Source organism: Carassius carassius, chromosome 45 (genome assembly GCF_963082965.1).
Source record: "Carassius carassius chromosome 45, fCarCar2.1, whole genome shotgun sequence".
Lineage (NCBI taxonomy): Eukaryota > Metazoa > Chordata > Actinopteri > Cypriniformes > Cyprinidae > Carassius > Carassius carassius.
In genome coordinates this window covers 6324081-6349739 of record NC_081799.1, presented here as the reverse complement: position 1 = coordinate 6349739, position 25659 = coordinate 6324081, and the positions used below count along the sequence as shown (strand labels likewise).

At 37.6% G+C, this 25659-nt stretch overlaps 1 protein-coding gene across 1 annotated transcript in view; it reads right to left on the bottom strand.

Moving 5' to 3' along the window:
- Positions 1–6484: 6484 nt before the first annotated feature.
- Positions 6485–25659, bottom strand: part of adamts6 (ADAM metallopeptidase with thrombospondin type 1 motif, 6) — an 86497-nt gene continuing 67322 nt past the window's right edge. Inside the window, exons 21-25 of the mRNA XM_059538995.1 lie at positions 23863–23992; positions 14802–15006; positions 14537–14713; positions 11001–11157; positions 6485–7879 (exon numbers count right to left, since the gene is read on the bottom strand). Coding sequence (XP_059394978.1) covers positions 7770–7879; positions 11001–11157; positions 14537–14713; positions 14802–15006; positions 23863–23992 — 779 coding nt within the window. The 3' untranslated portion in view covers positions 6485–7769. The remainder of the gene's footprint in view (positions 7880–11000; positions 11158–14536; positions 14714–14801; positions 15007–23862; positions 23993–25659) is intronic.

Here is a 25659-nt window from a genome sequence, read left to right as displayed (position 1 = left end):
TGGCTACCCACAAAATAAGTAAATACGCTGACGAGAAATATCTTAAAGCTTACATCCTAGAAAAAACAAGATGGCCACTGCAAGAATATTTCAGTAATATTAATACTGAAGTCCTCTGAGGTAATTTTCACTGTGGTTTTTAAAGGTTTAGTTTACTTCTAGAATAAAATTTACTCACATAGTGACTTCAATGGTGGCCAATGGGTTGCAAGTCCAAATTGCAGTTTCAATGCTCTTCACTCTTCAGCCAAGAAAAAAGGGTCTTATCTAAAAATTCTTTTGTCATTTTCTAAAACAATTATACACACTTTAACCACAAATACTTGTCTTGCAGTAACACAACTTCATGCATAACATATTTACATAATCACACACCTGATGTACATAGGTTGGAAGTACCAACCCAGTGTTTATAAGGAGAAAGTTAAACTCCCTTTACAAAAAAAAAAAAACATAAAACAGCTGACAACAGTCTAACAATTTTGAGTTTTTCTTCCTACCCTACCTTTTTGAACTGAGGTACACAGATGAAGAACTATCCATGCATGACTTTTTCATTGTGATTACGCAGTGTGCGAAGACACTCTATGTGTACTAGTGCAAGATGAGCATTTGAGGTTGAAAAGTATATACATTTTTATAGTAAAAAAAAAAAAAAAAGACCTATTGTTTCACTAGATAATGCCCTTGTTCCTTGGCTGGGATCGTGTAGAGCCCTTTGACGCTGCATTGAAACCTACATTGAAATTGGACCTTCAACCCATTGGCACCATAGAAGTCCAATATACGCTGAAAAATCCTGGAATGTTTTCCTCAAAAACCTTAATTTATTTCAACTGAAGAAAGAAAGACATGATTATCTTAGATGACATGGGGGTGATAAATTATAAGGATTTTTTTTATTCTGGAAGTGAACTAATCTTTTATGCAAAATGACAGCAATTTGTATGAAACAAGTGAAATGTCTATGGAATGATAGAAGAGACATGAAAGTTGCAGCAGTGTCAGTTACAGAGGCAATAAGTCTGATGTACAGCGCTGCCATGGACAGCAGTGAATATTATATAATATCTTTTTCTAGTGTCCTGATTGATAGGCAAATTCCCAGTGAGGACTACACTACCCATACTACCAATCAGAGAAATAGCTGGGAGCAGAAATCGCACCAAATTGTTCAGCAGCAAAAGCCCGATTGATCTTTCACAATGACCCGCCCCCCTTAGTTTATGTTGCTACGTCCATCAAGCCATGCCTCTCTCACACCTCACATCATGTTCTCATACAGTGAAAAACCTTGCAGAGCAACGAGGAAGTTGAAACTGCTCTGACAGACAAGACAGAGCAGGTTACTTTTTTGTATGAAACGAAGTCTCAGCTTTCAAATATTTTCATTTGTCAATAAATGTAATCAATAAATAGCATTTTGTGGCTCCTTAAAGGGGTCATATGATGCAATTTTAAGTTTTCCTTTCTCTTTGGAGTGTTACAAGCTGTTTGCATAGACTAAAGTCTCAAACCCAAAGAGATATTCTTTATAAAAGTTAAGACTCATCCACGCCCTCCTAAAACGCGTCGTTTTAAACGCCCCCACATGTCTATGTCAGTATTTGGGAAGATTTGCAAAACGCCACCCAAATGTTCACACAAACAAAGAACATGTAATTTTATTATTGCTGCCGTCGCTGCCACGTGTGAAGAAGCTGTATGGTATGGCAGCACAATATGGTAGGTGGCATAACATATCCGTCACACGCTTGAGGCATTCTGCCAATCACAGTGCACTGGATAGCTGACCAATCAGCATACACCTCACTTTTCAGAACGATGAGCTTTGTAAAAATGTACGCGTTCTTTTCAGAAAGGTGGGACATAGAGGAGAAACAATAATATACAGTATGTGGGAAATAATGTGTTTTTTTAACAGATCACTGTAGCGCCTCAGTTCAAGCAGCAGATGAAACAATCGTCTCTTCCACTTTACTAGTTACAGGGTGAAATAAAAATGAATGAACATCAGAAAGTATCTTGTTTCAACCGCAGAAAGACATGAATACACAAAATTTTTCAAGTTCAAGTCCATGGTGTCATGGATGTTTTGGTCATTTGATTGCTCAGATAGCCTGTCAGTCAAACTGCTGTAATAGAGCGGATTCCATGAAGCATTGTGAACAACATAATCAAGTCCATCTCCTTCAGGGGGTCAAGATTTGGCCTGTGGGCATGGCCCTGTTAGCCAGTACTTGTCATATAATTACACACTATTTGGGCAAAGGGATGTTTATATTCTAGACGTTAAAAAGTACACATGTATGTTTCCTTTAAATAAAGATTCAGACAACTAATTTCAGAATTCAGCAATTGAAAAGAAAATGAAAAAATTAAAGAAAGCAAGTCTTTTGGGTTTGGAATTACACAAGGGTGAGTAAATGATGACAGAATTTTCCTTTTTGGGTGAACTATCCCTTTAATGAAAGAGCCCATTGTCCTCAGGCAGTAAACTTTAAAAAAATGTTATATATTATATATATATATATGTAATTTAGATATACATCTCCCATTTGAGGCAGACCACAGAAAAGAACATCTAAGCAAACACAACCCCTTTAAAGTCATTTTATTCAGGATCCATTACATATTGTTGGATTCACCAAGGGTACAAACCAAAGGACTGAGAATGTTAAAGTTACTATGGGAATATTTTTGTCCTTACACTTTGACACCATTTACCATTATTTATTATTATTATTTTTGTGAGCACTGGCCCTCGAGAAACAGTGCAGTAATATCATCAGTATCAACAAACACACACTCAAACGCACCTAGTCACACAAAAGCATTCTGACATAGTTTTAAGAGCGCTCTAGTATCAAATAAGACACATTCAAACTCACATTTTACCAAGACTAAAACAAGATTGTGAAGGGTGTTATTCCACTGCATTGATTTCACTAGGCTAGATTTCAGTTTGCATGCAGTGAAACATACATAAGACAAGTGACACATGGCAATAAATTAGCATATAATTTACAAATTAAAAAAAAAAAATTAGTAACAGTGTACCAACATTAATAATACTGAATATAAAATGTAAGCAACTATTCACAAAAAAAAATGCAAACCTCTTTTCTATAGGTACAGGTTAAACAATGTGACATTCAAAGACACAAGTTCACAGCGATCAGTACCAGTTTCATTGAGTGTCTTATTGAGAGTCCATGTCCCAAAGCCAGTAAACTTGTACTTCAAGCCTTAGGATTTACAGGATGCTCAGCATGTTGGGCCTACAATTCCGCTGTTCAATGTTCACTGTTGAATAATCCCAATATAAACATTTTATAATACATAATCGATTAATATTGTATTTGTGGCTACAAAAAAGTAGCAGCAGCAAAAGTAGAATGGTTGTATGATTAAAAAACATCAAAATGTCCCATAACTCCTCATTTCAATGATCAGTTGTGTCTCGTAACAAAGGTGAGATCTAAAATTGATTTTCTATCATTTGATGTTCCCTTGGCTAAGAGAGACCAGGGTTAAATCACTCAGTCATGGATGATGGAAAAATGCAACACAGAGTTGATGGAAACATAAACCAATGTGAAGTAAAAGGACAGAAAGAAAGACACAAAAGCTGTGTTCCAAAACCTAGCAAGCTGCTTTTCTTTGTGTGGTTTAGTCATATGCTTTCCATGTCAAGAAACATGACTTAGGCAAGTATGCTAACATGCAGTCCTGTTGAACATACACATTAGCATGTGTCAATGCTAAGAATGTGACGTGATCCAACATTTTTTGCAATGCAACGTAATATCAAGCTTAGCTAGAATTTGCATTTGTATGGTAGAGTAGAGTATATTTCAGGCCTAAAGCAGCATCGTAATGGGAATAGGACCTGTTGACTGACTGATTTGAAACACTATGTAGGCAACAACCCCACATGCCACACAAATAGCATTCGTAAAGTGCACAGTAAACATGACGCACAATTGATTCCAGTAGCTAAGCTAATGACACAATAGTCCAACAAGCATAAAAATGCATAGAACATATTTTTCCACTTTGTCCGACGCTGAGCAATGCATTCTGGGATTACCTTTACAAAAGAAATGTTATCTTGCCTTTAAATGTGTTAAAAAAAAGGTCTCATAAAAAGGAACAGCCTACTTTTTGGAATGACCGTTGCACCAGAAAGACCTATGATTCCTTAAAAAGATGGTCTAGGTAGGGAGCTCACTAGGATTTGGAATAGAGCTTAAGTATTCTTGGTTTTCTGTCAGACCGCATACCCAGAAAGCATCAAGGTCTTATAGCACCATGGGGCCAGAAGAGCCGCCCACTCAAAAGATGAGCGCAAGAAGGGCAGTGGAACAAACAGTCCTCCACTGAGGAAAGAAAAGCACCATCGAGTGTGGAGGGTTTAAGAGTGTGGGCTGGAAGCACTGTGATCTCAGGGAAGGAGGAAGAGGGGGTGTTTTGGAGGTAGTCGATGGCAGACCGGATCTGCGGGGTCTGGCAGGTTACCCAGGCACTGGCCCTTCACTTAACTTTACTAATGCATCACAGATCTGGAGATCTCCAAGCAAGTCATCCCTGTGCTGATGGATTGTCTGTGTATTCTGCTGATAATGTGGCGGAGTGTGGCTGCAGCACGCATTTTATGTGAAAATTATTGCGTCTGGAACATGCTGGTCCCCGGAACAGACGCATAGATGTCAGAACCCTAGAATTTAAAGCAGAATATGGATCCATAAAGCAGAATCACGTCAGAATAGCAATTAATGTCTCTCTGGTGTCCACAATAATTCTAGAGACACAATAGTAGAAACGTCCCTTTGGAACTGATCTGATTTTCAGGCCTTGTTCGAGTGTCAGACAATGGTGGAATTCTTTGGCCTGTGGTCATGTGATTCAGCTCAGTTAAACAGGTGGCTAACTCAACTGAACATCTGGACTCTGAAGCTCTAATTGAGATTTCTTCTGCAAAAATTCAGCACCAAAGCACCCAATCACACTACCCTTTTTGTCTTTTGCCCTTGGGTCTCTATCTGACTTTCGAAAGTTACTGTCAAAACAACATTATTTTAGAAGTTTAGAAGTTCCTCAACTGGTAGAGCCTGGCTCAAGCCATGCCAAGGTCAAGGGTTGTAAACTATGAATGCAATGGTAGTTGCTCTAAAAAAATGTACATAGAAGTTCCAAGTTATGGATTTCAATTAAACCACATGCATATCTAGTATGATCTCAATCTAACCGCAAAAAGCAACAGGACAAGCTGAACAACATTGCCTAACCATCTAGGGGTGTCCAATCCTGCTCCAGGAGGGCCACAGTCCTACACTGGCTGTGTTCCTCTTTGTTTTTTATGTCCTTTCCTTTGCTAACCTTCATCAGTCTCATTGATTTGGATATACATCATTGATCATGTTGCACAAGTGCCCACTGCTGGCAGAATCATAGTAATGGGCTAAAATGGAACGTTCTAAACATTTGATCAATTGGAATTCGCTATGGAGTTGATTTATTTAACCCCCCCCCCCCCCTTACAAATTAGTTTCATGCAGCATATGTGTATACGTATGCTTGGACTGTTTTTAATATTTAAAAAATAATTATTTCTGATTAGCTATTCTGGTACATGGAGCTGCCTGAAGTGTACACTAAGCACCCTTAGTAAAAATGGAGGGTTTGAGGTTCTCTACAAACCTCCCTTGCTGACTTAACAAAATAGAAAGGACTTTAAAATGGCAGTGGGCATTCACCTGAGGGGAAGTGCATAGAGAAATTTGCAAGTGTTCGCCTAAAAGCGAAGTGGAATGCAACCAGATTTCAGCTCCTATGCAAATTAAACACACCTAATTAGGATCTTCAGGATGACTAGAAACTTCCAGACGTATTAGTTGAGGCAGGTAGGCACTAAACTCTGTAGGATATTGACCCTTAAAGCATAAGCGGAGGGTGAACCAACTCCAGGGTAAGGTTGAAAACAGCCAAATCTATTAAATACAAACATCTTGTCATTTCATCATCCTTTCCACGGTTATTCAAACGGCAAATAAATTACATAGCCTACAGAAAGTGACATTTTCACTAACTTTGAACTATCGCGAGTTTAAGCACTCTTTCTCAAACCACCCCCCCCTCTGTCGTTATAGTCACTGGAGCTGTCTACACTGCGAAAAAATCTCTTACTTGCATTTTACGTACATCTGCATTTTGCTGTTTATGATGAGAGAATTGGTAAGAGTCGGGAATTCAAGTCAGCGAATTGAATTCGCTGAAACTCATTGTTGAAACTCAGCAAAGCCGATGAGTTTCAACAATGACTCCTCTGAACAACCTCTGATTAGGCATTGCATTCCTAAGCTCAACAGAATCGTGTGGGATTGGTTATAATGCGCAAAACTGTAAAAATGCCTAAAATAAAATACAGTTCAATACAGTGTTGCCAAGTCACTTAGTTTATTTTAACTCTGTTGCCGCGGGTTGTTTTTCATGTCCGCAGGTTGAAGCGACCCCAATAACGTGATATTTAGACCCTGGAATGCAAATTTTACTGGAGCATCCCCGCTGAAAAACTTGTATTTTACCCCCAGAATTTGATTTTTACCTAGTATTTAAAACATATTTTTACCTGAATTTCACGATTGGGCTAGTTTTGAGTAGAAGTTGGACATGTTTTGTTGCGAAAACCTGGTAACCCTGGTGCAACATGAGCAGATCTTAATCTAATGCCACAATCAACACGTTATATTAATTTTCACTTTGTTAGCAACAAACGCAATATATATAATTTGTTAGTACAGGAGCCTTCCCCAGCCTTACACACGCTCTGCCTATGCCTTACAGGAGTAGGATTGGACACACCAGGTCTGTTAAATATATACTGACCCTGCTCATGGAGGGCTACCATCCCGCAGAGTTTAGTTAAATCAACAGGCAGATGTGTTGGAGTAGGTTGGAACTGAAGTCTCCAGGAACAAGACTGGTTATCCTTGATCTATACTTCTTTGACTCTAGGAGTGAAAAATATCATTTGGGTGGAACATTTGGATTGTTATTTTTACCTTAAACCTAATGCATGTTCCAGTCACCAAATTTTAGTACTATCCATGTTTGGAAATGTTCCTATTAGACAGCTGTATCAGATGCCGGATCACATGAATGACAGTGTCTGCACTCCGGTTGCTGGTTACAGTACTTTGTCACACCATCAACAGTCTCTGACACTCACGTTGCCTCAAATCGCCAACTCTTACTCAAAACAAATTATTTCCAGTCGATCTGATGCTGCCAGCAATCATTGTCAGTTTGAATGCTCCTGAATGCAGTGTTGCCAACAGAACGATGTTAGGAGTGTGTTTGCAGGACCCAGGGTTATACCAATGTCCCGAGCTCCCTTATGTGGGAGCCTTGAAGTAAACCTCTGCCGGGGTACTTCTGTGAGTGTTGTGTCCAGCACTTTGGATTATAACAACAGAAAGACATTGATAATAATAATAACCAATAGCAATTATTATTATTATTATTATAAAAATAACAACAATAATGATAATTTTATACATTCCCACTTCACAGAAGTGAAAATAAAACAGGTGTCAGCGCAGTGCTGAGCAGTGGTTTGGGTTCCACAGGGCTAAAAACAGTTGTGTGTGTTGATTAGCGAGAGAGAGCCTTCCTTCCTTCTTCTGTGCCCAGCGTTGACTTTTCTCTCTGCCAGTTTTCTCTCGCTTTCCTCATTGCAGCATCTGTCTCTGCTTCTCTCCACGGGGTCAGTGTCCTTGGCACGTCTTGCAGCACATCTGTCTGAAGTACGCACGGCTGCAGAACTTGAACTTCAGTACCAACGGGCAATATGCCACCTTATTTACGTCTTTGCACTCTAGGGGAAGAGAAAAAAGGTGGAATGAGAAAGGATACGTGAAGGAGTGAGTAAGTGGATGATACTGAGGAACCACAAAGGGGAAACTTGAAAGGTTTGTAAAGACACAGTTCACCCTGAAATGAAAAGTCTGCCATCAGTTATTCACCCTCATATGACTTTTTTGTTGCTCTAGTGGAACAAAAGATTAATTTTCGTTGGGACTGTCAAGCTCCGAAATCAGAATAAAGGTATCATTAAGAAAAATGAGTCAGATGAGTTTAGAATGACATGAAGGCAAGTAAATCATGACAGACTTTTAGTTTTGGTTGAACTATCCAATTATATGATAGGCAAGTCTGTGTGGAAAAGTGACTCAGGACTTTGATCAGAACCCAGGGACTGCTGGATCTACAACTAGGCCCAGCTCTCTCTCTTAAATCTCTCATGAGCTCCTCATTGGAATAAACACCAGCTACTTTGAAACTGAACAAGCTTCCAGTAATTAATCTAGTCTTTTGAGTTACTATTTTGACTACGTTGAAGAAATTTTTACTCATATCCCTCATCGTTGTTAATGAAAAGCATGTTTGGAGGACCATCTTTTGGGTTCTTAGAATGCGAGTCATATTTCAGATGTCTGTGTGAATCTAGGTGGTAATCAGTGCATGGGTGAACAGCTCAAGTTTTCATATGCTAGTGAAAGGGAGCGGCAAGTGAAAGAATTAAAATATGTCAACTTCATAATTAGCGGCCCATATAAATCTCACTGTCCTCTCCTGTAATGCTTGTAATGACACAATGATGATTTACAACCCAGCCTGTGCTAATGTTTATTTTCTGTCTGTCCCAACCTTGTTACATGTTGTCCTAATCAGATGCAACATGACAAATTTACACTAATAATTGTTGTTGCGTAAGATTCTATGCCTATCATAGTACCTTCATCTTGTTAATCCAGTTATTAGCATTTCCAGTAATCATTTTTACATGGTTAATATAGTTATCCTGTTTTTAAAAAAACAGCATATGCTAGTTAGGTATGTTTTGAAGCATGGCTGCTGGTCATGAGCTGTTTTAACCTGGTCATGAGCTGGTTTAAGATGGTTCTTATCTGGTCTTAAGCTGGTCCTAAGCAACTAGCTCCTGCTCAGGACCAGTTTATGACCAGCACATGATCAGCTTAAACCAGCTCATGACCAGGATGCTTCAAAAAAAAAATGTAACCAGCATATGCTGGATTTTTCAACAGTGTAGATCATGGTAACCACAAATTAGCCAAGGTTTTGCTACACTAACAATAGTTTAACCATGATATTTGTAGTAAAATAATCACATTTTGTAAGGGAAGGTAGCAGGCTAGATGGAGAACTTTTGGAGAGTACCCCCGAACGTAATCAACGTAATCACCATGAACTGTCTACTGAACGTAAACAATGCTAATTACGTTGATTACGTTCTTGGGGGCTCTCCAAAATTGTGTTAAGATGGTTACTTGGGAAGGAAAATTGTTTAATAAATTATGTTATAGTTGTTTTCTTTGCACACAAAAAGTATTGTCGTAGCTTTGTAAAATTATGATTTGAACCCCTGATGTCACATGGACTATTTTATGGATGTACTTGCTACATTTCTGTGTGTTGATCGTGGTAGTACCCTTGCTGTCTATGGAGGGTCAGAGTGCTCTCAGATTTCTTAATTTGTGTTCCGAAGATGAACGAAGGTCTTACGGGTTTGGAATGAAATGAGGGTAATTAATTAATTAAAATTTTTGGCTGAACTAACCCTTTAAGTTTGCTTACTCTTTGTAAACTGTTTACTCAAAAGAAATGGTAAAATGTTTGTGAAGTGACTCTCAGAGCAGTTTTAGAGATTATTTTCACATGTTCATGTATTCTTATATTGAGGTGGCAGAGACTAAAAACAATGAGAGGGTCAGGCACGCTTAAGTATGTGTGTAATAAATGAAACCATGCGTCAGCGCCATTCATTCACACAAAGATGCAGAACATGCAGGATTCGTATTTAAATTGTATTTTTGCAGCTTAATATTTACAGACACTAGTCCATATCACATTTTAATTGAAGTGTACTGACCTACTTTTGGTTAATTTAAAGGTAATTCCATGGCATTCCATGTTTGACCATTTTTATGACTGGATTCCGTCCATGTTTTCCGTATCGCAATAATCATAGGACCCTACATTTGAGTGAATATGATGGTCAGCTGGTTAGCCAAGGTATTCCTGGGGTTAGGTGTGAAATCTGCATTGAATCTAGCAGCTTGGTAGCCACTCCACTAATTGTTCTAAAATCGCAAATGTGACACTGTTCTGTTGGGGAAATCATCACAAATACATGCCTGTATCTGTCAAACAGTCAAAAATATTTAATATTAAATGTATTTAAATTTGCATGAAAAGGTTATTCTGTGGGATTTCTAAACAGGCACTGAATAGAGTACCAATTAAAAGTTATTTTCGGGTCCAAGAGGGATTCTGTAGGACAGGGACAGAATCTTGCTTGACCCTGCAGCACTGAAAAGCTAATAGACTTCCTTTGTGTCAAAGCCAAAACTCTAAATTCTCCTTCAAAAGAGGCCATGACTCGGGGCCTGGACACAAGCCTCTTATAGTAATTACAGCATCTAAGCGTAAAAACAGAGCGACCTGATTCACGGCACGGGCAGACGGCCATCTCATTAGCGTGACTGTGCTGATGGTGCTAACTGGCCCTACCTCAATTAATATGTTTTCCTTATTAGACTCTCTAAACTGCCATGGCTGATGACAATGGAAGTAGACATTCTGTCACTGCTGTTGATTAGGATACAACTAATCCTATTAGGGTCCATTAGTAGAGATAATCTAACGCTGCTTCCCCAGTGAAGGAATCTGAATAGGGATCCATTTCGTGAGGGTCATGGAAGTTTTATTGAATCCAGGATCGCCTAAATAGTGTCTCGATTCCAAACTGAGGTAGTTAATAACAGGCAAGAACAGAACAATATAATCCTTTGTTAATTCAAAATTGAACGCAGAGGCCACAAACTTTGTAAATGTCAACACTGTGATCAAAGCCAGATGCAGCTCATACAAAACGCTCATAAGCTACGGGATTAGCGGAAGGGTGATTGACTTACCGTCGCCACCGGAGATGGGTGTAGCGTCACATTTGCTTTCACACTGCTGCATGATGTTGGGCCGAAGTGACTCTGGACATTCAGTGGAGGGCTGTCCCGTAAATGACAGACACTGGACCAGCCGCTTCTGCTGCCCTAGTCCGCACTGAGCAGAGCACTGCAAAAGCACACACGAGCCTTTAGTACAGCCTCTAATACAGTACATATGTCATAACTGGGGATGCAGAGATATTAAAAACAGATACTGATATTAACATTCTTCATCTCTTCCTATTTCTATTAAAAATTGAATACAATAATAAAATCAGTTGTTTGAAATGGTACAACAATTAGTGAAGAGCATGTCTGAGATGAAATATGAGACCACATGTAAGAATAAGCAAAACCAAGGTTAATATATTCTGAGCCACTTTGCCATAATGAGCCAATTTAGTTAGACTTCACCTAGTGGACATCTTGTCCACTTTGCAACCTATTCTAGCCGAGAACCATTGACTCAAACAGGAAAAGGTTTAACAATGGTTACCAACAACATTTAGTTTGATTTACAGAGTATTAAGGGGCAAGCAAACCTGAAATCAAATTCAATTCTGAAATAAAGTTGAATATTAAGGTGTTCTCAAGGATATCTTTTAATTTCTACCAAGTATCTCAAACAAAACTCTCTCTCTCTTGAACTTTCGATGCCAGAACCACAGGGAAATTTAGCAACTGGTTGTTTCTTATAATCATAAAAACATGTTGCCTTCTATAAATGCACTCTGTAGATGATTGCTTCCGCGTTTAGTGGCACTCAGTGGTCACCGCAACTTCCAGTGGAGTGCAGTGTATGGAAAATAAGAGAAAAAATAAGCGCAAAATTAAGTCTTGAGGAAGAAGACATAGCAATATTGATATGATCTACCGATCACACTTAAAAGTATTTAAAATTTTAAAACTCATTACTAAAATGTTGCCTATACTACAGTTGCTTATACTGTGTGTGTGTGTGTATATATATATATATATATATATATATATATATATATAAATACGATATAATTAGTTGTGATCGACAGTTATTAGAAATTTGACAGAAAGAGTTTGCTACTACCAGTTTTCTATGGTAGAACGGAAACGCGTTTGGCTCTGAGATTGTAGTGTGCATAGAGTCCATTGTGTAGAAACCAAACCAATCAGACTGGTATAAGTGATTTTAGTCTGCACTTGGCATGTTTGTGTGCAGTGTGTATCAGGCGGTTTGTGGCAAGCTTGTGAATTCTGGCCCAAAATCAATGCTCCAAAACTAAGGAGCGAGAGCTACTTGTGGAATGTCATTGTAATAGTTTAATTGAATCTCTGACTACTGTCAGCTGTTCTACATTAGAGGTCTCGACGTTGCTGGAGGGAGTAAATTGCGTCTGTCTGAAGTGAAACTGAGATGTATTCCAGTAGTCTCCTACCATGATGTAGCTCAGTGATTCAATGGAAAACCAAAGAGTTGCCTAGAAACCCAATACAATACACAAATTTCACTCATTAGTCACTCTGTTGTAGCGCCCAGTGTGAAAGCCACAGAAACGCTGACGTCGCATGCCAAGACAAGGATCTGATGTGGATTTAGTCGTGTAAGACCCACAGTGAAGGACCCCTCATGGGACAAGGAGTGCAGACATCTCAGATGAGTTTCCAGCAGACTCCCCATTTCATCCCCTTCAAATTAAACAGAATTTATTAGAGTGCGAGCCCTGAAAGATGGCATATGTCAGTGAGGGCCTTAAGTGGGATTTGAACCAGTGACCTTTTGGCCCACAGCATCCTTCAACAGCCTCTCCATTATGAGATTCCCAGTTCAATGCGGGAATCATGGGATGGCGAAACTTGTACAATAGCAGTTGTAGCTTCATTTAGGTAGATTCAGGAAACTTTTGTAAGTTTAATATATTTGTATATGAAAAAGTTATGATACTTTTGTAAGTTTAATATATTTTTCAGATCATAAAATTATTGTTGATTTTGTAACCTTCATTATCACTTATAAGTGGTGTAGAATTGTACATGAAGTCAATATTGATGGTTTATATTATATTATATTATATTATATTATATTATATTATATTATATTATATTATATTATATTATATTATATACAACAGTAATTTCCAGTCCACTGATTGGCTGAGAGGAGTGTGAATCTGATTGGGTGAGAGGAGTGTGAATCTGATTGGGTGAGAGGAGTGTGAATCTGATTGGGTGAGAGGAGTGTGATATTCAAGTGATAACAGTACTCCAACCGATGTTTGCTGATAGTATTTAAACTTTAAACTTTAGTTGTTGAAGATCATCACAATGACTAAAATGTGTCATAAACATTTGTTTGGGCACAGATTTTATTTTCTGCAATTCATTCAAAAGCCAACAAACAATTTTTTCCGTTCATTTCAATCAATTCCTGAAAGATAAGAACTTATTCTGCCCTACAATTTTTTCTATATTGAATACCATGTTACCTGTCTATCTTTTGTTTTTGGTATTTTTAAAAAGATTTACTATAAGTCACCACAGTTATTATGATCGTAACATTATTTTAAAAAGAGAAACCACAGGATCTGTCTGAAAGTGATGTGTTTTGTCTTCCTTAAAACATATTCTTGGCATTGACAGAAAACCTTGTCTACTCCAGAGATAAACTTCAAACAATCTGGATGATATTACTACCACTTCCACACTCTTGGGCTATTATACTCGCTGTCACTCACGGAAACACACGTCACTGGCTTTCCAGAGACACTAGTTTATCACGCGAGTGTAAATTCTGTTGACGTCAACTAAACACATGGTCTTTTTCACGCTGTATTAAAACAGTCTTTGCTCAGCCTTTGCATTTTCAGACCAGGAATTGCTGTACAGTTTTCTTTACTTTTTACTTTCAGAATTATGCACAAAACTACTGCTGGGGTGTAAAAATCCATAAATCAGTGTTCTTTGGATGCAGGAATATTTTGTATCATCAAAATACTCATAAATCCAAGTACTTGAATAGTGTGAAAAAAAAGATTAAAATGTTTTCTTTATTTGTTCTAAACCATAATGACACCTGAAATATGTATATTCAAGCCTGAATCTGATTGTATTTTACAGTCAATTTTAAACTGTATTCACAACCAATTTTAAATGAAACTATATTCAATCAGAGAAAAATGTAGGATGGTACTTGAATCTAAAGAGCACAACAGTCGGGTTCTGAAGGCTCGAACCCCCTCTGGCCCTTTAATTGCTGATGCTAAAGTGCAAATTCAGTCCGATCTCAGTGTCCCTAGAACACGATTTCACCTGAGGGAGATTTTGTATGTCCATGAGTAAATGAATGACTCAGTGTTTTGGGTCCAGAGTTTCCCAGAAAAGCAAGACTGTATATAGATAAGACTCCTAGCATACAGATGAACAGAAACAAACCAAAAGCAACCTGGAAACTTTTAACCTGTCTGCAAGTTCTGGTTCTATTAAACTGTCCTCATCAGGATGAATAAAACTGTGGATGAGTAAACTTGTATTACCTGTCCCCATTCTCCAGGGATCCAGCGTGGCGGTGGACAGCGTACAAGGCTGCAGCGAATACGGACTGGAGGTTTGTTGTGGTCAGAACAGAGCGCTGGTGGGAAGGTTTTGGTCAGGTCGCTACTTTTACATAGAACTATGCGGTGCTTGAAGCCAGGGCCACACTTTGGGGTACACTATGAACAAAAACACAACAATATTAAAACAAGAAGATTACCAGGCATTCTAGAGGAAATCCAAATACATAAAAACACATCAAGTCACCTCAGACCAGTCCAGCGTCACCCACTGGGGCGGACAGGACTGATTGTTGCAGGACTCTTGTTCTATTGGCCGATGGGTCAGACAGTGGCTGTCCTCCAGGGTTTCTTCCTCGGCGGGTCCGATTTTACGGATACACAAAACAGTGCGTGTTCGGACGCCTCCATCACAGGTCTTCCCACAATCTGACCAGTCACCGATAAACCACCTGAAACACAAATAAATGGAGTCCAAAATGTGCTTTTTGATGCAAAAAATTGATCCCTAACAACCACAGAACTGTATTCTGCATTATAAAATATTTCTATGCACAGCATAAAATTTTTTTATTTCAAGTAAATTGTTCTTTTCATATTTCTTTTCATCAGAGAATCCTAAAAAAGTAATTGTTTCCACAAAAAAATTATTAATTAATACAATAAATTAGCATATTACAGTGATTTCTTAATAATCATGTGACACTGAAGACTGGAGTAATGGTAATCTTTCTGACTTTTTTCACAAAAATTCACAAAAGTTTATTACCAACCACAGAACAGTACGTGCATTATTTCATCAAAATATATTTTTGTTGCCCTTATTACAAATAGTAATAAATAAATAGATTCTCCTAAGCAGAGACTGTTCCACACTTCCAGCATCCTTGAATAAAACCATCAAGATCTTGATTTTGATTTTTAGATATTATTTTCAGGGGCTTAATGCAAATAATCTCTTGCCACATGGCAGTCTGGAATTACTGGGAAAACAAACTTCTGGCATAAATGGCCTGAAACGCCATTTTATTTACTCGCCAAAACCATATTTGCACTCTCATTTAGTTTTTGGACCCTGCAAATACACATTGTTAACGTTCAACGGGTTGTGAACTCCACACAATGGCAACAACAATTCCAAATTTGCATTCAATTTGTCTTCATTTTTGGCTAAATGAGTTCTACACTTTTAGCTGGGCTGTGGAATACAGCCATTTTTATATAAATGTCTGACTTTTTATCATTTGTTACGGCTGAATTAAGTTCCGTGCGGTTTGCTTGCATTCTCTTGGCGATGCTCTGATAAAGCAACGGATGATGTGTCTTATGAAACACTACAAGTAAAATAAAATTAAAGTTGGAAATCAATTATTAATGAAATAAAATCTGTCATTATCTGCAAGATCATTAGAGAGAATTACCCTTCCTCGAAAACAACAGGGTGTTCTCGAATGACCATCATGACCCTTTCTGGGCCAGAGACTGCATTCCTCTGACATCAGGTGGAGATGGAAATAGATTGTAGATGATGTTATTAGCGATGCCCATCTTAGGGTTCAGGTTCACTAAACCCTCCTCTGGCAAGATGCAAGAGCGCAGAGGCCAAAACCATTTAATTCCTCCTTCCAATTTAAGATTTGCAGACACAAGTGAACTTTGCTCAGCTGCTCGCCCCATTGAAAATGAGCGCTAAGTGCGTCTGGCCGCCGCACACACGCATACTCCACACGTTTATGGATATTGTCCCTTGAGGGTTCATAAACTGCGCTAGCCAATACAATTAAACACAGGTGATCACTCATACTTTTTTTGGACGCCTTTAGGATTTTGGCACCAAAGTCCAAATGAAAATAGGCAACATATGAAGAAATAAATCATGTTGCTTAGTTTTTAAGTCGTCTTCAAAGAGGCTCTTTATGGCCGGGGTGCTATGAAGACAAATTAAACATTACGGGTTGTGGCCTTTTGCGCTTTTTATTGCTGGGCAGCTATGTGCTATTTTGATAAGGCTCATCAAAACAGAATAAAATTTCTGTATTTTTTCATCCTAGGCTGGCAAAGAGAGCAAAACCTTGAGTACATGTTGAGCCATATGTTTAGTAAATTAGATATACTTCACCTCAGGATTCAAGGAAAATTATATATATATTAGTGCTGTCAACGTTAACGCGTTAACGCATGCGATTCATTTTTGTCTGGTTTAACGTGTCAAAATATTTAACGCAATTAACGCAGCATCCGTATTTTCTGCCATCCGTTGGCTAGCTTTACATTATATGATCACGGTCTTATTTATTTAAATGCTTTTAAACATTTCAAGCGCGGCAAGACAAATGAGAATGCGCTGTCTGTGAATGCCCTTATGTGACACACACACACAATGCATAGACAGGGTGCCAGAATCCAGTTCTCTTAAGCGCTTGAACTAACAATAAACATCCCAAAGTGCCAGTTTTGTCGATTATCCTCATACAGGGTATCTGCACTTTTTTGATCAACAAATTTAATGACTTTTAAGGTCTTTTTAAGACCTTCAAGAATAAAAATTAAGACCATTATCCCGGCAAAATAAATCAATAAATAAAAATATTTATATTTATATATATACAGTACAGACCAAAAGTTTGGAAACATTACTATTTTTAATGTTTTTGAAAGAAGTTTCTTCTGCTCATCAAGCCTGGATTTATTTGATCAAAATTACAAAAAACAATGTAATATTGTGATATATTATTACAATTTAAAATAATTGTTTTTAAATTTATTATACTTTAAATTATCATTTATTTCTGTGATGTAAAGCTGAATTTTTAGGATCATTATCACATGATCATTTAGAAATCATTCTAATATGTTGATTCATTATCAAAGTTGGAAACAGTTCTGCTGCTTAATATTTTTTCAGAACATGTGATACTTTTTTAAGATACTTTGATGAATAAAAAGTAAAAAAAGAGAAGCTATGTTTTTAAAATATAAATATTTTGTAATAACAATATACACTACTGGTCAGTAATTTGGGGTCAGTAATTTTTTTTCTTTCTTTTTTTTAAATAAAATAAATACTTTTATTCAGCAAGGATGTGTTAAATTGATAAAAAGTGATAGTAAAGAAAATATATTATTATTTTTTTTATTTTGAATAAATGCAGTTCTTTTTAACCTTTTATTCATCAAATATATTAGACAGCAGAACTGTTTCCAACACTCATAATAAATCAGAATATTAGACTGATTTCTAAATGATCATGTGATAGACTGATGTTACATGTGACACTGAAGGCTGGAGTAATGATGCTGAAAATTCAGCTTTGCAACACAGGAATAAATTATTTTTTAAAGTATATTCAAATAGAAAACTATTATTTTAAGTTGTAATAATATTTCACAATATTACAGTTTTTTCTGTATTTTTGATCAAATAAATGCAGGCTTGATGAACAGAAGGAACTTCTTTCAAAAACATTAAAAATAGTAATATTTCCAAACTTTTGGTCTGTACTATATATATATATATATATATATATATATATATATATATATATATATATATACATACACACGACACTCTAGGTGTAAACAAATCAAAATTGCAAATGACAGGTTAAATACGGAGTAAAAAAAAAGGGAATTAGTGTCCAAACAACAGCAAAGAACCCCAATATTCTTGCACAATTTTTACTGTTGATCCGTTAAGCATCTCACTTCAGTAGCCTACCTGACATGCAAATACAGTTGTTTGCTTTTGGTGGTCCTATTCATGCTTTCGTCAAACATGAGAACGAAGCTGCCTTGATTCACACTTGACAGACGTTGCCTTTTTATGTACGGAAAAAGTCCAAATCGAGCAAGATAAGAGGTTTTGTCCTTGCCACAACTAAATGTTTTTGCACATTCCGAGTCAGGGAACATTGCCCTGAAGATGGTGCTCACCAGTGATGCGCGGGTTGATCCAAAATGAGCGGGTGCGGTCATCCAAAAATATTTTTTATGATATTCGGGTCAGTCGGGTCGTTTGAAATAAAGATGCCAAATAAACCTTTGTGATTTATATAGTACTAGACACAATCTTAATTTTGATCAATGTTTTATCAATCAATTGCCCGTATTTTATAAATAAGAAGGAAATATATAGCAGACAATGTAATGAGGCGCTGGCACGATCACTTGCATTGCATGTTAACTGGAGGGTGCCGAAACTCAGCTTGTGCCTCACAGATTTGAGAAATATAGGCTATATATTGCAGAAAGCTTGAAATGTCTATTTTAAAATAAAATATTCAAACCAAAATAAGTAGGCTACTCTCTGATTATGTAATCCATATGAAATATGTATTTCTCTCTGGCATTCATGGCGAGTAAGCATCGTCAACTTCTTTGCATCATCTTTGCAGCGACACAGAAAACACTAGTTTATTACTAATCAATTAAATTTCTCGAACCAGCAGGCCATTCTGGGTTGAGTGAGCGACCCCACGGAATGAGTGAGCTGAGCGGAATATTCAGAAATGCGCTCTCCGCTCACGAGCTCTGATCGGAACAAACCCGAACCTCTGCTGAACTTCAAACATCAAAATAGACATAGCCAGACTAGACTACTTTAGTACAAATTATGAGCTTATTGACGATTTTGTCTAATTCTTAACAAAATTAGAATATAGTTTTTTTGTTTTTTTTTTGCCTAGTTCCTATGTCTATGGCCCAATGACGCTACAATGAGCATTTTTTACTGCTTTTAAAAAATGCGGGTCGGGTACAATATTTTCTTTTTCTTTTTTTGCGGTCCGAGTTGCGGGCGGGTCAGTTGAAAACGTCGGTCGCGTGCGGGTTATTAATACATTGACCCGCGCATCACTGGTGCTCACGTCTTCGTTGGAGTGATGTCGGCTAACCGTGTGCAAAGCCCACAGCATTTCGGCTTTTAGTGTAGTGGTTGGGGAGAATGTACCGAAGGCATTACTTGTACTGGGACCCGAAGACACCAACGCGGGTGTAACGTTAGCCTTTGAAGAAGATACCGATGCTGCAAACATCTGAATGGGGACAGTTGTTGCCTGACTGTCGGCATAGCGCTTGTGCTTCTCCCCTTTCATATGTGCGTCAAGGGCTTTGCAGCTCATGGTTCCCAATTGTATGGTCTTTTTGCAAAGTCTGCACCGCACTTCGTATTCCGTTGTTTTTTGTAACCTGCTATATTTCTCATCGTCGAGCCAGTTATCATTAAACCTGCACTTTCCCCTCTTGGCTCGCGTCTGCCACTCTGAATGAAACACTAGTGATGTCCGATTCGTGAACGAATCGTTCAATTTAACCGGCTCTTCTTAGTGAACCGGTTGAACCAGTTCACCAAATCGAACTGAATCGTTTGAAACGGTTCACGTCTCCAATAAGCATTAATCCACAAATTACTTAAGATGTTAACTTTTTTAACGTGACTGACACTCCCTCTGAGTCAGAATAAACCAATATCCCGGAGTAATTCATTTACTCAAACAGTACACTGACTGAACTGCTGTGTAGACCGAACTGAAGATGAACACCGAGCCGAGCTAGATAACGAACGAACACGCCCACTGCTGGAGCAGTTCTCGTTCTCAAGTCAAGAGCCAGTTGCATCGGTTTTCGGATCACCAGTACACTGAACTGAGAATCGTTTCTGTCGGACGCGTCCGATTTGAGAACCGATGTGCTTACTGCTGATTCTCGTTCTCGAGTCAAGAACCGGTTGCATCGGTTTTCGGATCACCAGTACACTGAACGAAAACCGTTTCTTTCGGACGCGTCCAATTTGAGAACCGATGAACTGATGCTACTGCGCATGCGTGTAAAGTATTTCGGAAAGTGTGATAAAAGATCTATATACATTTTTATTATTATTATAATTTTTTTAAGATGAATGTTTCTAATCTGTATATTGTAGATTATGAATAGGCCAGAGGGGGTTTCAGGGAAGTTGGACAATAATTAAGAACTCTAAAGACTCTATGTTTAATAGGAATAAGGGATGATTTATGAAATATGTGTACTGTATTTATAGTTAATGATGACACATTCACAAATTGAGTTTGTAGTAAACAGAACATGAACACGAGTAGAGCAGCTGATGATACTGAGCTGCAGCACGTGCCGGTTAGAGTGATTCTCGTTCTCGAGTCAAGAACCGGTTGCATCGGTTTTCGGATCATCAGTACACTGAACCAAAACCGTTTCTTTCGGACGTGTCTGTTTTGAGAACAGAGGAGCTGATGATACTGCGCATGCGTGATTCAGCGTGAAGCCGCTGTTATTGCTGATGTTATGTGCGCGGGTAAACCGAGGGCTTGAATGAAGGGGCAATCTGGCGAAACGTAAGTTCATTTAATAACAAATACATCGCAATGGTTTATGTATAGTGGTTTCTGCGCTGATGACACCTAATTTATTTACTTTATATCTTCAAGACTTAAATCCTCATATGCACATTATTGCTGTTACTGTATTTGGGTGCGTTGTTGCAAAACTTAATTGTAAACTTTTCATGATTATGAGGTTTTTAACTGACTAAAGTTATGATTACTGACTTTATATATTTGAATGTTTGATAGACGTGACGCCATTACGTCCTCGCCAATGACGTCATTACGTCGAGCGTAAAAGAACCGGTGAACCGGTTTTTTCAACCGGTTTATTGAATCGAACCGTCCGAAAGAACCGGTTCGCGGAAAAGAGTCGAACTTCCCATCACTATGAAACACATCTTCGTCTGTTTCTATGACAGGCCTACTGGGAAAACACTGCCCCGTAAATGGTGTATGATGCCTGTGCTATAGGCACACGCTACTTTTTACTGTCTTCAGACAGGGACGTGCGCTGGTGAAATTACGTTAGCATGGAAAATAATTTTTCCGATATCTTTCTTTCATTCCGCCCGCATGAAATTTAATACCGCCCAGATGAAATTTAATGCCACTCTTCAAAAATTAGCGCAATTTAATACATTTTAAGACCTTAAAAAACGTATATTTTATTTAAGACATTTTAATACTTTTTAAGGATCCGCGGAGACCCTGTCATAAGAGCAATCTTAAATGATTTATATAAAGTCTAAAATGAACAAAAAGAGCTGTGAGAGAATGAGGCGAGATCCATAGACAGTATATAAACGGTGAGATCCGCGTGTCTGTCTGCTCTTAAAGGGACAGCAGCCAATAAAGCTTCCTGTCAGTAAAGTTAAAGAACAAAGGGAACAGAGAAAATGACTCGCTGCTCTTGACTAAATAACTTTTGTAGCTTTAATAAGGATTAACTATTTAATTTATAGTTTATGCAGTGCAGACTGCATATAACTTTGATAACTTTATTAAATTTCTGTATATTTCCTAACTGTTAAGACAGGAAGGGCAGGAGTAAACATGACATGTATTATGGGTTTATGTTAGCATTGTTTTAAGTTTACTTAAATTAAAAACTTTTTGAAAGCCTAATAATAAATGTAAAAAAAAAAATAAAAAAAATCAGTAGCTGTATTAATATCAGTAATACTGGCCTTCATTCATAAAAAGATGTCATTTAAACAAGTATTTAAATTTAACTGTGAAATTATTACATTAAAAAAAATATTAAAAACGTACAAAAACATTTCTTTTTTTATTGCGATTAATTGCGATTAATCACAGAAAAAATGTGTGATTAATCTAGTTAAAGTTTTTAATCGATTGACAGCACTAATATATATATATATATATATATATATATATATATATATATATATATATATATATATATAAAAGTTGATTTTGTATGAAATAAATAAAAATAGGCTTAATGTTTTTATAAACATTTTTACACTGTGACATTAATTTCTTGAGAGTTAAACCCTATTTCTCAGTAGCATACTTCAACAGAGTCTCGTGATGTGATGCAATACAGCTTTTTGATTAAAATCTAAGTCTTGTAACCAGTTGTGACCATTACAAGTGACACGTGACAGGAAATTTTGATAGATATTTGATTTCTTTTACTTCGGCATCACGCTGGGTGGCCCTGCTTCTTGTGAAATATAATTTGTTCGTAATTACACTACTCATAACTGTACATCAAATATCTTCTGCTTGGTTGAAATTTTGTCATGTTGTTCAGGATTTTCACTTTCAATGTGGACAAAACTGCAAGGAGCAATGAATGCGTGCTCTACATCAGTAACAGCACAATCATGCATTGTGGTACTGTGTGGTACATTGTGGAGAACTGTTGAATAAAGTCATTATTTGTGTTTTCTTCTCACAGAGAAAATGTGCATTTGAACCATTGATGTCACTTGGACAACATTAACTTAGTAAGAACGATGTTTCTGGTTCTGGGAATATTTCTGTTGCATTGCAGTTTATGAAGGGTCAGAAAGCTCTCAGATTTCATCAAAAATATCTTCATTTGTGTTCAAAAGATAAACAAAGGTCATACACATTTGGAACGACATGAGGGTGAGTAATTAATTAATTAATGACAGAATTTTCATTTTTGGGTGAAATATCCTAATTTTAAGAAAGTATGATGATAGTTTTCATTATACTGAATTTAATTGATAAATCGTCCAGATTATTTTTCATACGTCATTACCGAAATGAGAATGACTGAATGATAATTAAGATTTTTTTAAAAAAAATTTTTATTACAGTAATTTAGAAGAAAATTTTAATAAAAAAAATGTGAAAATTTAGTGCACCCCTAATAATTTTTTGCTGATATACAGTATAGACCAAAAGTTTGGACACACCTTCTCGTTCAAAGAGTTTTCTTTATTTTCATGACTATGAAAATTGTAGAGTCACACTGAAGGCATCAAGGGCTATTTGACCAAGAAGGAGAGTGATGGGGTGCTGCGCCAGATGACCTGGCCTCCACAGTCACCGGACCTGAACCCAATCCAGATGGTTTAGGGGTGAGCTGGACCGCAGACAGAAGGCAAAAGGGCCAACAAGTGCTAAGCATCTCTCGGGGAACTCCTTCAAGACTGTTGGAAGACCATTTCAGGTGACTACCTCTTGAAGCTCATAAAGAGAATGCCAAGAGTGTGCAAAGCAGTAATCAAAGCAAAAGGTGGCTACTTTGAAGAACCTACAATATGACATATTTTCTTTTTTGTTATGTATATAATTCCACATGTGTAAATTCATAGTTTTGATGCCTTCAGTGTGACTCTACAATTTTCATAGTCATGAAAATAAAGAAAACTTTGAAACGAGAAGGTGTGTCCAAACTTTTGGTCTGTACTGTAAATCACAAATGTTCAGATTAAGATTCAAATTACACCTCAAATTTGCCATACTCACTCCGGAGGACACGGCTCGGTGTTGCAGGGTCGCTGGTTCCCTGGTGGTTTGCCGTCTGGGTCACAGTAGCTGTTTTGGACCACAGAACCGTCGTCCAGTCTTTTACACACCACCTCCTGCTTCTGCGAGCCTACAAAAAGACAATAACGCATAATTTCATTCATCTGCCTGGCGCTCTCGGCTGGGAGATCGCTCTTGACACTTCAGCAGCTCGCGCGTGTGGTCGGCGTCGATCCCTGAGGTAAAACTACTTCTCTGTCTCTTCTCTAGGGGTCCACTTGCTGACAGAGCACTATGTGTGGATGGAGGCATGGAGGCGATATTGTCTTTCCCTCAGTATTATATCTAGGTGTGTAAATGCCTCGGTTGAAGTGAGGGTCTTAGTGAATGACTTTTACAGAGAAGCCAATCTTTTCTTTGGCTCTTGGTTGTGAAAAGTGAGCCTTACCACAGTAATGGCAGAATAGTGTGCTACGCTATACACTCAGTGCTAGGATCCATTGGTGCAGGGGCTCTTTGGGGCCCATAAGGAAAGACATTAGCCTCCAGTTAAGACGGTTTATGCCAAGCTTGGCTTATGCGCAAGGCCACCTTGTGAGGTGGATCTAATAGCTGCCAATATGACATTCTTGACTGGGAAACCGAAATAATGAAATACTCAGGTGGGAGCCCGATGACCCCTTTCGAGAAAAGAGATTTGATTCGCTGAAACCACACTAGGGGGTAAATGTAAAATCTCATGACATCAGTTCATGATGTAAGACCATTATCAGTGCTGTTGCACATAATGTTCAAAATAATAAGACGGCAACATTGAAATTTAATGGGAGTTTGTAGAAAAGCAGGAATCAAGTCCAAGCATCTGTAGCGGCGTGAATAAAGAATCATATTTAAAAGAATATTGCAGAATTTTTATGGCAGTTCACTCTGTGTTTAAATGCTCCCTGTGTGGCTTGCCAACAGAACAGCCGTGAGTTGTATTAATAACACAAAATTTCACAAATGACATAAGTGTTGCTCTGGGGTATTTCCATATAAACTACAATGTGTTCAAATGAATTGAGCAACAAATGAGGTCGAGTTCACTGAGCCCGGAGAAAACCCTCCATGGACTAGCCTGCAATGTTTGCATATTTTGGTGAAATATAACAAGTATTTTGAATGTTTTCAATGGCCACACTTTAAAAAAAGCAGAGAGGAAAACTATTTATTGTTGTAAGAAAGCCATTTATTTCAGGGCAGCCTGAACAGTCTGGTCATATTTGAGGTGTGGGCTCACATTTACATGTGGTTATGACATTCAGATGTTGAAATAGGAGGCAGCCTTTCTGTTCACTGCATAACTTGTACATTAGCAGTACAAATTGATGGACCATATAGTCATATGTCAGATAAAATACACATTTTATCATTCTGTTGGATTTTATAACTAATAAAAAAAAAGATGACTCAGCTGAAAACACCAGAATGAATTTCGAGTCCAATACAGTTCACAAAAAAGATATAGCAAAGCAAAATGGAGCTTTCTTGATTCAAAAAGAACATAAAAGCACAGCACCATGAAAGTATTAAAGTAGCCCAAACCAAAATTTCAGTTGGTATTCGCTGATAACTATGAAGCAGATCAGTTCAGTTCATTATGAATAATCAATTATAATCAACTGGATGAACTGATTAATTTAAAAGATCAATTATTCAAGACTTTGCTGCTTCTCTCATGAACTCTCCTTTTTCAAACTCAAAAGCTCAGTTCTTGTTTCAGTGTAACTGAAAAGAAAAAAACGACCAGTAAATTAT